The sequence below is a fragment of the Leptidea sinapis genome, chromosome 35 (assembly GCF_905404315.1).
Source record: "Leptidea sinapis chromosome 35, ilLepSina1.1, whole genome shotgun sequence".
Taxonomy (NCBI): domain Eukaryota; kingdom Metazoa; phylum Arthropoda; class Insecta; order Lepidoptera; family Pieridae; genus Leptidea; species Leptidea sinapis.
In genome coordinates, this window is record NC_066299.1 from 4,266,050 (window position 1) to 4,281,281 (window position 15,232).

The 15,232-nt window shown below is 33.0% G+C and overlaps 1 protein-coding gene and 1 long non-coding RNA gene across 3 annotated transcripts in view; both read left to right on the top strand.

Annotated features, from left to right (window-relative positions):
- Positions 1 to 1,771: 1,771 nt before the first annotated feature.
- Positions 1,772 to 5,795, top strand: LOC126975370 (uncharacterized). Of its 2 annotated transcripts, XR_007731708.1 has the most exons (3): positions 2,387 to 3,419; positions 3,534 to 4,376; positions 5,528 to 5,795. It is a non-coding gene; the product is annotated as an uncharacterized LOC126975370 (long non-coding RNA). The 2 variants fall into 2 exon arrangements; XR_007731707.1 differs by lacking the exon at positions 5,528 to 5,795 and having other exon boundaries at positions 1,772 to 3,419; positions 3,534 to 4,299.
- Positions 5,796 to 6,082: 287 nt separating this feature from the next.
- LOC126975340 (armadillo-like helical domain-containing protein 3) overlaps positions 6,083 to 15,232 on the top strand; it is a 33,902-nt gene continuing 24,752 nt past the window's right edge. The window contains exons 1-5 of the mRNA XM_050823186.1: positions 6,083 to 6,465; positions 6,552 to 6,712; positions 8,592 to 8,759; positions 10,022 to 10,133; positions 12,054 to 12,218. Coding sequence (XP_050679143.1) covers positions 6,197 to 6,465; positions 6,552 to 6,712; positions 8,592 to 8,759; positions 10,022 to 10,133; positions 12,054 to 12,218 — 875 coding nt within the window. The 5' untranslated portion in view covers positions 6,083 to 6,196. The remainder of the gene's footprint in view (positions 6,466 to 6,551; positions 6,713 to 8,591; positions 8,760 to 10,021; positions 10,134 to 12,053; positions 12,219 to 15,232) is intronic.

Consider the following 15,232-nt stretch of genomic DNA (forward strand, 5'->3'; position numbering starts at 1 on the left):
TAGGTTTAACTGTCAACCATCAGTGTCTGTGGTCTGTGACTTGACAGTTGACACCAAGGTCCAAGGTGGGACATTCAAGGACTTGGTATCAATGTAATATATAAAATAGTGGGTAGCTATATAGACTTAGCCCATTATTCATAATAGTCTGCTAACTTAAAGCATTGCTAATTCTCACTCTGTCTTCTTCTATTGACCTAAGTCAGAATGAGAAAAAACACTCCTAAGCGGCTGTTTAAAGTTAGCGAACCATTATGAATAAGGGGGATTTTTTTTTTTTTTCTTCTTTTGGCAATAGCGTTTACTTTTTGCCAATAACGTAAATTAAAAGATTGGGAAACTAAGTTAAAAAAGGATACGGAACACGGGAAAGGATCAGATAAGTAGAAAGAGGATTGAAACGGATATTAAAAATTTCAGAAATATACATATATACTTGCTACTTACACAACATTACAAATATTTAAACTTTGATATGATTCTGAAGAATGAAAGATGGCAATATTTTATAAAATTTACATGGATACATAATTAGACAGGATATACAGGTAGGAAAAGGAACATTAAGAGATATTAGATCATTCAGGAATGAGGAGCGGTCGTATAGAGAACATGAAAAGAAAATGTGATCTAGATCACATTTATCGGATTCACATTCACACATGTCAGTAGATACAATGCCTAATCTGTTAAGATGAACAGGAGTGCAAACATGACCCAAACGCATTCTTATGATAGAAGAAAATACTAACTTATTGCATTTGGCACGGAAAAACCATGGTTTAAATGAAATAAGTGGCTGAAGGTTAAAATATTTCCTGCCTTTTGATTGACCAGTTTCAGTCCAAAGTCTATTCCAACAATCCTGAAGGTGAACTATAGGAAGAGCACCTAGATCCTGGCAAAAAACTTTATAAGGGAAAATGTCGCCATCGACCACGGCTTCATTAGCTAGTTGGTCTGCTTTTATATTACCAGGAATGTCGCTATGGCTGGGGATCCATACAAACAACACAAAAAGACCAAAGTGATTGCATTTATTTAATAGATTTCTTATTTCTATGACAACAGAAGAAATGTTTTTTGATTTAAATGGGAACCTATTGAGAGACTGTAAGGCACTTTTTGAATCAGAGAAAATTATTGTTTTTGGAAGTTTAAATAGAATAATATATTCAATAGCCTTAAAAATACCATAACATTCCCCAGTAAACACCGATGTTTCCGGAGGAAGTTTAATTTTCTGTGATATTTTAAATTGAGCGTGATAGACACCAACACCAACGGGATCCGAGGAGGAATGTTTAGACGCGTCTGTGTAAATATGATGGTAATCAACCCAAACAGTATTTTTAAGAAGATTAAACGAAAAATTTGTACTAATATCGTGCTTATTTAAATCTGAGTTAAAATTAATTTCTGGAAGCAACATTAATGCTTCAAAGCTAGTACTGAAAAGAGGATAATTAGTGGATCGATGAATAGGAGCTTTTATGTTGATAAATTTCTTAAAACTATTGATTAGACAAGGTGGTTTTTTATTTGACCAATATACAGATGAATCTATATAATGAGAAAGTTTCTGAAGTTTGTTATAAAGAGAGTGGTTAAGAAACTGAAAAGATCGGAATATAAATTTGTCTGCTAAATATTGACGACGTAGATGTAGTGGAGGATCACCACATTCTACTTGAAGAGCATTGATAGGACTTGACCGCATAGCACCAGAAACTACTCGTAAAGCTTTGGACTGTATGAAATCTAGTTTTTTAAATGCCTTAACACTACCAGGCTCCAGCAAGAACGTACCATAATCTAATATACTTCTTATAAGAGCATTATATAACAATTTCATGCAAAAAGGGTGCGCACCCCACCAAACACCTGACAGACATCTTAAAATATTAAGAGTACGCTCACATTTAGCATTTAGGTAATCACAATGTGGGATACCAGTTAGTTTCGAATCTAAGACAATTCCCAAAAACTTAACATTATCTTTAACTGGAATCTGATAACCCTCATAAAATATAGAAATAGGAGGAGGAGTTCTTGATCTCGTGAATAAAACTATTGTACTTTTTTCAGGTGATAGATCAAGGCCATTTAAGTCCAACCAAGTTTTTAAATTTATCAGCGGTTGTGTTATAGAAGAACTAGCTTTTTCAATAGAAATATCACGACAGTAAATTAATAGATCATCAGCATACTGAAGAACATTTACACTAATAAGTGATGATTTTAAATCGTGTGTATAAATATTATACAATATTGGGCTAAGTACTGATCCCTGGGGGAGGCCCTTTGAAACAAGTCGAGTAATTGACTTCCTGTCATCTAGTTTCAGGATTATGTATCTTTCGGAAAGCATGTTTATGATAAAATTTGTTAATAGCAGAGTTATATTAAGTTGTAAAAGCTTACTCTTTAAAATACTTATTACGACATTATCATAGGCACAATTTATATCTAAGAACGCAGCTATTACTGATTTATTATTTGAAAATGATAATTGAATATCAGAAATGAATATACTTAAGCTATCAATAGTACTTTTCCCACGTCTGAAACCGAATTGGGATTCACATAATAGACCGTTATGCTCAACAAACCATTCTAAACGATTTTTTATAAGATGTTCTGTAATTTTCATCAAAACAGAAGAAAGTGCGATTGGGCGATAGGCAGAATGGTCTGAAGAACACCTATTAGGTTTCAGTACGGGAATTATTTCTTGACATTTCCACGTGGAGGGGATGTTACCAGATGTCACTATGGAATTTATAAGAGATAAATAATAAAATAAAGCATCATCATCTAAATGAGAGATAAAGGAATACGGAATACCGTCCAGTCCAGGAGCAGAATCCTTAACATGAGACAATACACCTTTTAGTTCAGTGAGAGAAAATATACTGTTTAAACCAAAACAGTTATCATTATTTATATTTATTACAGGGTAACCAATTATTAAGTCTTCAGGAACGAAAGGTGGAGCCAATTTATCTAAAAAGCTATTAACTAAATGAAAAGGGATTGATTTTGGGGATGAATCTTTGTATGCAGATCTAAACCTTCTTATATTTTGCCATACAAGAGATGGTTTGACATCAGGTGATATTGAATAGCAGAAATTTTTCCAGCCATCAAATTTCTTTTTCTTTAGAAATTTTGAAGTTTCTGACATACTCTTTGTAAGAATTTCAAAATTCTCATCAGTGGAACATTGACAGTATGTAATTTCAGCATATTTTCTTCTCTTTACTGCCACAGTACATTCGTTATCCCACCAAGGAGGAGAAGGAATAAAACCCAAAGAGCTATTTTTACTTGGAAATATCTCATTGGCAACCTCAATAAAGATTCTTGCTAAAGAATCTGCACACTGAGATTCTGTACCTGAATTAATTTTTGGAAGTGTAATAATTTTGTTTTTTATTAGATCTTTATATAAATCCCAATCAACATCATTAAGCTTATATTTTAAATGAGGAGAATAAGTTTTATGTAATACTTTATTGTTATTATTGCAGGTTGGAAATGATAATAATAGTGGGAAGTGATCACTACCAAAAGTAGATCGTAATGGATCCCAGGACAAAGAGGACGCAAGATTAGGTGTAGTGACTGTTAAATCTGGATCACTTGGGCCCTCGTCAGGATGAGAACGTCGTGTAGGACGACCATCATTTAATATACACAAATTCACTGAATCAAATATATCTATTAATGTGTTACCATAACTATTAGAAGATAAGTAACCCCAGGATTCATGGCGACAGTTAAAATCACCAAGGATCATAAAAGGCTTCGGAAGAATGGAAATAATATCTTTAATTTCATTTAAGATTGCAAAAGAAGGATGAGGTATATAAATAGATACATAACAGATATTTTCAACTAAAGCAGCAATAATAGAAAAATCATTACTGTGAGAAGGAATAGAGAAGAGAGAAAAGGAAAGAGGGTGTTTCACAAGCATGGCTACTCCGCCATGCCCATCCACACGATCTTCTCTGAGACATGAACAACCACGAATCTTAAATAAAGATCCTGGTTTCAACCATGTCTCTTGAAGAGCACAGATATAAGGTTTATATTTATTTAATAAATAAATAAGATCACTTTTTTTAGGAGTGATGCTTTGACAATTCCATTGAAGAACTTTGTCCATTATTTGGTTTATAAATTTGAGTAATTGCAGAAACTAATAAGGCAGCGTTGGACGGTGAAAATTCATTCGATTGACTAAGAGATTTTATAAGAGAAATAATTAAATCAATTACTGAGGATTCCAAAGGATTTTCATTTTCTTTGTTAATTAATGCACATCCATTAGAGGGTTGGGGAATATTAAAATCCCTTAAAATTTCTTGGTGAGCAGATTTGTCATATCCTTTGCTAAGTGTAGGTGGAGGCTTTGGTTTAACAAAAACAGTTTTTTTATATGAAGTATTGTTTATAGCTTTAGGTGTTGAATGTTGATGCTGGGTTGGAAAAGTATTAGGAGTGATGTTAGGTGATGAGAGTAATTTATCTGCATATGAAATTCGAGAGACAGATGGATGTGTCTTTGAAGCTTCTGAATAGGAAATACAGTTTTTAGCCATTGATTCCTTTATAGCTCTTTGTCTTTCATATTCTAAACATTTTTTATCAGTTGCAATATTTGAACCTTTACATAAACAACAAGATATAAAATCATCTTGAACAGAGCAGTTATCACCACTATGTCCTTGACCACATCTAAAACATCTTGGTTTAGATCTGCATTGAGATTTCACATGACCAAACCGACAACAATTGTAGCATTGAATAGTAGGACATATATACAAGTCTACAGTAAGAGAAGTGTAGCACATATATACTCGTTTAGGCAAAAACTGTCCATCAAAAGTAAATACCACAGACTCAGTACATTTAAGATGGTTTTGTCCATCAATCATCATCTTTCTTTTTATTCTCCTAATTTTTATGATTGGACCACAGCCAATAGGAACAGAAACATTATCTTTTATTTCCTCTTCAGACCACTCAGCTGGTACTCCTCTGACTATTCCTATTCTACTCACAGAAAATGATGGAATAAAAGCCTTATATTTTTCATTTTCTAAATTTTTGTTTTCAACAAAGTCATTTGCATCTTGGTACTTAGAAAAAGAAATAGATAACCTATTCCGACCTATCCTTTTTAAACTTCCATTCACAATATTTTTAATAGAATTTCTTTTGAGAAAACGACCAAATGTAACTGGATGTAAAGTAACATTATCATCGGGAGATGAATACTGTTTCTGAATGTGTACAACAAAAGGAGCAGCATCTAATGAGTTATATAACAGCCTTGCAACAGGGGGCTGTGGCTGTTGTGGAGTGTGTGTGTTATTTTTTTGTATTGTCTCTACTACTATAGAAGAATTATTGCAGGAATCGACGAATTTGTTTGTCACTAATGTCTACACATTTGCAATCACTTTCCTTAATATCTTTCTTATCACCACGGTGTTTTCGTCGTCTTTTATTACAGTGTCTGCATATTCTGGGTCGAGCTGACACTCTTTTACGGCCACTAGATGTCTGAGACACAGAACCATCTGTATCCATAGTGCTACCTTCGTCATTATTAGAAATTGTCACTACATGACCTATATCAGGGGCTGTCCCCCCAGGATCATCCGGGGGGTCCATCATATCATAGAAAAGTGAAGAAAAGAAGACTTACCAATAGGATGAAATTTACACAAATTAACACTTTAATAAAAACTAACTACTAAAATATATACAAATTACAACTTATCTGATCAAAATATCTAAATATTTACATGAAATTTAAAAATAAAATGAAAAATTATTAAAATTACGTGCGACCGATCTTAAGTTTCCCGCCCTTTTCAAGGGGGATATGATACTAAGTTGTAAATAATTGCTGGGCGTTGTGTCATTTACTTTACATACTCTTTGTTTTACCGAATTCCACTACCATGAAAGTAGTGGTTAAATTCTCTTTGGTTACGGCTGTATGGGCTTTTGACTCCTTTGCCTGTCCAGATGGACGAACAGAACCAAAACAAAAAAAAAATCTCTTTGGCTACCATGTCATAAAATACAAAAAAAACACCGAATTCTGTAAATAAAAATTGGTAAACAAGAAAATAGTAAATACCTATATTAATTTTTAGTTCTATAAAAGTTTATTATGTCGATGCGTAAAAGAAGTGGTTCAGGGTCTAAAAGACATCTGAAAGAAAAAATTGTGCAAATATACGAATCTTTCTTCAGAGGAGAAGATTTGACCAGTGAAAATCCAACATTCTGGGATGAGTTTTTTCTCTTAAAACCAAAGATATCTCAGTTGGAATCTGAAATGAATAAGCTTACATCGGAACAACTGCTAAACATGAAGGACAATATCAATTTACTTGTAAACCAATGTATTGAAATGTTAGGACAGGATCACCAGATAAGGTATGAGTAACATTTGATTTGTATTATGCATGATTTTCTTGAAAACTCTTAGTGAATTCATACTAAATTATTATTTTTCCTTTCAGGTTGGTGTATGCTCTTCAGACCTTTAGTGGAGTGCTTACAACAATGTATCAACGACTCGGACAAGATGTTAATCTAAATATGAAAGTAATTCTACTTGGTACTGAAAATCCAAATGCTATTATGACCAAGTTAATGGAACATTGTTATAATATACTTTCAGGTAATACACCTTTTTAAATATCTGTATTCAGCCTGATCACTGAAATCAGATTTTAAGGTTTAATTTCAGATACACAAAAACATTTCTTTTTCACACAGTATACAGTGGTAAGTTGTCTTTGATCTTTATATTTGAGTGAATTGCTGATCCCCAGGTAATATGCCATATCTCCAAATCAGTTTTATGATATATAATATATATATACAATAAGATTTCTAATAATAATCAGGATTGATTATGTTCTACCCAGTACTTATATCTAAACTTTTTAGTTATATGTTCCATTTAATATTATGCCAAGTGAGTTTCCTATCTAGATGAACACCACTTCTTTCAATACAGTTCTGTCATGTGTCACAAGCAGTTCTTCTCTATTTAGTGAATGATTAGACTTATTTTTTTATGACAGTAAGGGACAAGACAAGCAGGACATTCAGCTGATGGTAATTGATACAACCTGCCCATAATAATGCAATGCTGCTCAGGATTCTTGAATAACCTAAAAATTCTGACTGGCACTACAATTGCGCTTGTCACCTTGAGACAGAAGATGTAAAGTCTCATTTGCCCAGTAATTTCACTAGCTATGGCCTCCTACATACCGAAGCATAGTAATACTTAAACACTATTGCTTCACAGCAGAAATAGGCGCTGTTGAGGTACCCATAATCTAGCTGGCATCCTGAGCAAAGAAGCCTGGGAAGACTGGGAATTCCCTATTCTTTTTATGGGGAAACCCGGGGAACTTGCAAGGTCTTGGTCCAATTCAATCCAGGCATTCTAGTTGACTACTGGAATATGACATTTAAAGACTAGATTCTTTGAAACATTTGACAATAAGTGAGAAAAGGCCTTTATAATATGCTTCAATGGGATTTTCCAGGTTCATGTCAACAACTTATAACAAAATATTTTGGTCTCAATTATTATTTGATTTAGGGTCTTCTGCTGTCATGATATTGATTACTGGAATACCTACCATTATCTTGAGGGTTTCATATCTAGTTGCTGTTTGTTTTCCTTGTTGGAGGCATGTGTGTCTTTTGGCCTTTTTGATAATTTTGCCAACTTGTGCTTTGTCTGGAGATATTCAGGTGTAAAGTGTAACACACAGACAAATTGTTAACAAAAAATCATTGCTCTATAAAAAAATATATAAAACAAATAATAACAAAAAGTACAAGAAGTATGTATGCACTTTTCTCACTCTAATAATATATTCTAGAAAATAAGGCCAAAAGGGATTTTTTTAACAACTTTTAAAATTCACAAACAAGCTAACATTAATAATTAACTGTAAATAGAAAAAAATGTTACAAAACTAAAATAAATAATTAACTGTAAATAGAAAAAAATGTTACAAAACTAAAATAAATAGGCTCATGGGTTTTGCTAAGCTTCTTAGAATGAACTATGAATTATGTGTCTGCTACCTCATCTATCATTGGGAGTTTTCTGAAGACCTTATTGACCAGATTTCTGCCTCTGAATTCCACCTTCACATGACACACCACAAATTAGAATATCATCCACATCATTTGGATATGTGGCTTTCCTCCACAGTGTGGTTTTCAAGGAACTGTGTTCCATGCACAACCAATCTATGGAATGAGCTTTGTTGTGTAGTCTTTCCAGGACAATACAACATGGGTATCTTCAAAAAAAGCTCATACATCTCTCTAAAAGGTGTACACTCCTGTAATTCATCTAGTATTACAAGATAATGTGGGCAGGTGGCGGTGATATTGTGGTCATTACATTATTTGTCCTCCTTATCTATCATTCAGTCTATCATTCAGACACAGAGAGACTTCACCTTTTATAGATATCCCCACTCTTCTCTTTTCACTTTCTACATTATATAATTTTACCTTTGCAGGTGATGTACCAGATAGTCTAAAGTCTATGGTCATCAAATTATTGTTGATTATTGCGACTGGTGTTGAGAATATTGATGAGAACCCTCTTGTTGAATATTTTATGATAAATTCACTGTTTGAAGCTCTAATACAATTGCTTTGCACATCCGGAGAAAGGCAGCAACACGGTACGGTTTTATTCAATTTTAGTGTTATATTTTTCCAAAAGTTCGTGCGCAAAGTTCGATTTTGCGCACGCACTTGCGTTCGCAAAATACCACTTTCCCACACGTTGACAAGAGCGTGCGGGAATGTGGCTGAGCGTGCGGGAATGTGGCGAGCGTGCGGAAATGTTTGAAAATAATTATAGTGGTCGAACTTTGAACAACTTAATAGTAAAAATTGGATATGATACAAGTGCGCAAAGTAGGTCATCCTGCACTCACTTCGCTCGTGCGGGAACGACCTACTTTGCGCACATGTATCGTAATGTACTATTCTGTGTTATTAATAAACATGAAGTACGTTATTCCAAATTTAAAACTTTCTGTCTTTATCATACCTTTTTCACTACAGAATTACATGACATTGAGAAGTAATTTTACACTTGGTGTGACTTAACATTGTGTTTCTTAATAAGACAATTAATGTTTTTCAAAATAAACAATAGTTTAGGTAGGTAAGTATATAGTATTATAAACAAAAAATAATATAATAAATGATGCCAACCAAATTCAGTATCAGTCATATTTATATATTTCAATATATTCCATTCCATTTAAAGTGTGTTGTGTTATATCTTATCTTATATCTTTAAACGAGCAATTCTTGTATATATATATTCTGAATCTCGGAAACGGCTCCAACGATTTTAATAAAATTTAGTATACAGGTAGTTTCGGGGGCGAGAATTCGACCTAGCTAGGTTTCAATATTAAAAAATGTAATTTATCCGTGTTTTATATATATATTATATACACAAGACTATAATAGCTCAGAAGGGACATTGGGTGATCTGGAAAGCAGAAGACCCTGGTTCGAATCCAGATGTCCTATAGTATTTTTTTTTCAAGTTTTGTACATTCTTAAAAATCCGAGCAAGGCTCGGTCGTCCAGATATTTTTATATTAAACTCCCAAATGATATTAAAATATTACCTATTAAAAAATTTAAATGTATCGTAAAAAATAAATTAACATCTAAGGCTTATTATAATGTGAAAGATTATTTGAATGATAATAAATATGATTGATGATAATGATAATAAAAAGAAATATTAATTCTAAATATCTTATTTAGAATTAATATTTCTAAATTTTGTTAATGAATATTGTTACACACATTTGAATGCTATTGTAACTTTTATACTTCAGCCGGACTTAAGATTTTCTTGAATTTGAATTATTGCCTTCAAATCGGCATAGTGTTGATTTTATGTTTTGGATTTCAGGTTATGATGTAGTAATACTAATAATGATTCTCGTAAATTACAAGAAGCAAGATTCAGCCAATCCTTATGTTGTTAAATTGTCAATACTTGATGATGAGTTGGCTCTCAATGGGTAAGTATATAATTTTTAAAAATATAATATCAACGAACATCTATCAAGCCTAGTTTTTTGACAATCACATGATACATGTAAAACTAAACACTAAATTTGATACATATCTGACCAAGAGGAAATGTAAAGCGAAACTTGACTCCTGGTTAAAAACATTGGATTATGAAGATACAGAGAAACTTGTGGATGTGTAAAATATTCATCACTCCCTCACACACCTAAGAAAACCACACACAGCACAAATGTAACAAACTTCACTTACTCTCTACGTATCTGTAACACTCACCCACACACTTCACCCAAAACTAAACACATAATGTAATAATAATGATGTATATATTTCAAATCACATGTCCTGTACTATTTTTTAATGTATTTTATTAATTACCGTACTCTGTTTACTATTTAGATCTTTGTGCATGGAACATCATTCCTTATTGTATTCGGAGAAGGGCGTTGTTAGCTGCGCTGCAGTTTATACTTTTGCAGCTATCATCGTTTTTACTTGTTTGTATTATCTTTGTTAAATTGTTCCAAATAAAAGTTTTATTATTTATTTATTTTATTTTATATCAAAATGTGAATATAGTATATTTCAATACGAGTGCGGAAAGAGGCGCAGCCGAAGGTGAGGGTTGACAGTCGGAACAAGTTGCAAAGACGGTTCCGCACGTGTACTGAACAACTATTTTTAATACAGTTGCGAAAAAATGAAGCAATTTAATAGAATAATAAAAACACAATAAACTCAACTAACTATTCATGGAAAATGGCGCCAAAAGTAAAACAATATAAGCAGAGATTTCTTTTTTTTTGTTTTCTTCACCCATTCTGGGTAGGCAAAGGGAACTATGCCTATAGCCAAGTCTTCAGTAGATTTTTTTTAATGAGATGAAATGGAATGAAAGCAAATCTAACTTCATTGAAACAAATTAGTAGTTTCTTTTTAGAAATATTTGCATGAATCATAAAAACTTCTATGATTTTTTTTTTGTAAAAACTTCGTGGTTGGTGTTATCTTTTTAATAGACATTATTTTGACAGTTGGGAAAGAGAACGCACGAGTTCGGAAAAGGTAAAGAAAAAGCTCAAGTGTGTAATAGCCCACATCCCGAACGCTATACGTCCCTGCAATACGCCACATTTTGAGCAACTGTATTAAAAAATAAGTTTAAGAACACACAAAGTGTGTCCTTCCATTCTACTTCCTACTAACTTGGTTTCGCTTCCCATTCTTTGGATACCATTCTGTCACTGCCTGGCTCCAATTTCTTTTTGAGTCTTGCATCAAACACCCTGCCCACTTCCATTTCTGTTGGTCTATTCTTTCCAGTATGTCGATGAGTTTTGTTTTTGCACGAAGAACAATGTTTCTTATTCAATCTCATCTTTTCTGATATGCTTTTCACCGTCGCCATTTCAATTTCATAATCATCTTTAATTACCAGTTCTTTTTCCGTCCTATTACAATCCTCATGCTAATTTCTTGTGAACTTTAATCATTGGTTGAAATAATGTGTCCAAGATATGTGTAGTTTTCTATGTATTCCATAGTTTCTTCCTTTAGTTTTATTTGAGTTAATTTGGAATTGGTTACTAATAAGTTTAAAAACAACTAACGCCAGCAGATAATACTCTGTTATGTTATGAATGTTATGATTTTGTTATTAAAGTGCTCCTTTGCACAGGATGCCGGCTAGATTATGGGTAACACAACGCCGCTTTTCTCTGCCGTGAAGCAGTAATGTGTAAGCATTACTGTGTTTCAGTCTGAAGGGTGCCGTAGCTAGTGAAATAACTGGGCAAAGGAGACTTCATTCATCTTGTCTCAACTGTTGTGCCACCCAGAATTTTTCAAAAATCCTGAACGTAGTGCTGGTCTCGTCCCTAATTATCACTAAAAAATTATATATTTTTCAGATATGGCCAAGTAATTACAGCAGCTTTGAATGACTATGTCATATCCACATTTGGTGGCATGCAGACAAACTCAGGTAGCTGGCTTAGTTCTCTGACAAGCATGGTAGGGGGAATATTTCTCACCAGTGATGATGCACAACCAGTCTACCGTGGCCAGAGAAATTGGTAAGATATATGAATAAAAATAATATACAAATATAATATTATAAAGCTGCAGTGTTTGTTTGTTTGTTTGAACGCGCTAATCTCTGGTACTACTGGTCCGATTTGAATGATTCTTTCAGTGTTGGGTAGTCCATTTATCGAGGAAGGCTATAGGCTATGTTTTATTTTTTTCAAAATTAGGGATCCGTAATAAAATTGCTATTTTGTAACACAAGGTGTAAAATCGAAAACCTATTTTTGCGTGCGCTGCAAAAACTATTGACAATAGAACAAAATGATGTACGGGCTATAATATAGGCAATATTTTATTACTTATAAAACTATCGCGTGAATTATACTTTATATGGCAAAACAACGTTTGCCGGGTCAGCTAGTATACAAATAACAATGGTGAAGTACTGTTGAAGATTCTTTAGTAAAATGATTGCTGAAAATTTTATGTAGTGTGTGACTGTGAGAAATGTGCAGAGAAAAAGTGTTTCACAATTGTTATAAATATTCAAAAACTCAGTGCATTTTATAATCAAAATAATGTTTAGACAAAGACCACACTTTTCCGCGCCACCATTAGACCTTTTGTAGTCAAAAGGCATTCATTTTTCAATATGAAAGTGTTCGGAATTAAGTAGAAACAACTATTTTGTTTTTCCTCTGATTATATACAGAACAGCGTCTGTCGGGTCAACTAGTTGGAAATAAAAGTAATTATGGATCCCAAATCGAAATAAAAACTATCCTATCTCTCAAGTTGGACAACACTGCACTCCATGATATAATCCCCATTAAAATCCGTTCATTAGTTTTGGAGTCCATCGCGGACAAACAACGTGTCACGTAATATGGATCATTCAAATGTGTGTAACAATATTCATTAACCATAAATTTAGAAACAAATCCCAACTATCTTTATCATTCAAATAATCTTTCACATTATCGCCTTAGATGTTAATTTATTTTTTACGATACATTTAAATATTTTAATTGGTAATATTTCTAATATCATTCGGGAGTTTATTATAAAATAAAACACATTGTCGGGCGTATATACGTCGTACAGGTCGTATATACGCTAGTATATTCTAAGTCTATGATATACACTAACTACTACTAACTAATAATAATATAATGTAATATATAAAATTCTCGTGTCATGGTGTTAAACATTGAACTCTTCCGAAACGGCTTGACCGATTCTCATGAAATTTTGAGTGCATATTGGGTAGGTCTGAGAATCGGACAAATTTTTCATCCCCCTAAATGTTAAGGGTGGTCGAACACACGAAATTTTTTTTAAATTTTTTTGACATTATTTCTTAAAATTTGTTTGATTATGAGTCAGCATTAAAAAATACATACAACTTTTGTATCGCGATTTTTATATCAGCAATACAACGTTTGTTGGGTCAGCTAGTAATAATATAATATTGATATATTTTTACACATATTTATCTTGCCTCAAACTATGCAGAGCCTGTACTATGGGTGCATGACAGCAACGTATTTAATACAGTATTTATACTTATACATATAAAAATATATTGTTCTTGACAGACTAACTGTAGGTAATTCTTCCTAAAATATATACTTTATGAATGAGTGTAAAAAAAAAATAATAATATAGGTGCATTAGTAAAGTAATTCTATTTTCATATGAGCGTTCAATAATTACTATCTCTACAATGGTGCTAAAGTATAAATGTCAAATTGCATTAAGATCATCAGTAATTCAAATTATATTGAAAAAAAAATTATTATATTTATAATGAACTTACCTCAGAAAATACGAAACAAATGCGCCAAATGACGAAACACAAATTTGTTTTGTGCCAATAAAAGTTAACCTTATTTAACTTTGTCAGAAACACAAGTTTCTAGTGAAAGACAGACCTTTATATGAGAAACTAGCTGACCCAGCAAACGTTGTATTGCCGATATTAACTGTTGATCGTAGATGGGTGAAAATTTGAAGTTGTATGTATTTTTTATTATTATTATGCTGACTCATAATTAAGCAAATTTAAAAAAAAATGTCAAAAAAAAATAAAAAATAAATTTCGTGTGGACCACCCTTAACATTTAGAGGGAGGAAAAATAGATGTAGTCCGATTCTCAGATCTACCCAATATGCAATCAAAATTTCATGAGAATCGGTCCAGCCGTTTCGGAGGAGTTCAAAGTTTAACACCATGACACGAGAATTTTATATTTTAGATAAAGTGTGAAATTTATAATACTTATCTGTTAATCTGATAGACGCTCAATATTCACAATGTCATAATGGTCGCTTATACAATTTAATTAAATGACCTTCATACAACTTTAATGGCTTTTTTTAAATTGTAATGCCACCTAATGGGGTGGCACCCATGAAGAACTACGAACAGAAATATCACACGCAACCTTGCCCGTAATATCTTAAATAATAAAAATCAAAGTATTTTTTTTTTCGAGAGGAGGAAAATACCTTTACGTATTTACGTTATACATTTACGTTATATGTCGGACTCTCATCCCATACCGACTAAAAACCCTCCTCTATGCTGTTGGCCCTGAAGGCTTTTACAGCGACATAGGACGTGGGCCGTGGAGGCCGTAAAGACGACGCAACAACAGTCGCGGGGCGTCTCTTAAGGAGACTCGAACCTCGGACCTGCTGTGTGCTTGCAGGAGTTCAAAGTATATGTGTACAGAAGGCTCACTAAGCAAAATCAATCAAAGGAATAGGGACTATTACAGCCATGCTATAAGGTGCAATTCAGGTCGCAGTGCTGTTAACCTACATTTTTATTCACCTAGAAGTTGCCTCTCTTTCTATCGACTCTTGCCTCTTCTTACGGCATTAGGGTTGTTGTCTTTAAGGTAATCTTAAACAATTGCTCAGTTTTTCGTATAATATAAATGGTTATGTAAATGTAATCGTAATTTTAAATTAATATTATTTCGTTGTCATACTTACATTAGTTGCAGATAGTAATGTATGCCTTAGAAGATCACGACATAGTAAACATGTTTAT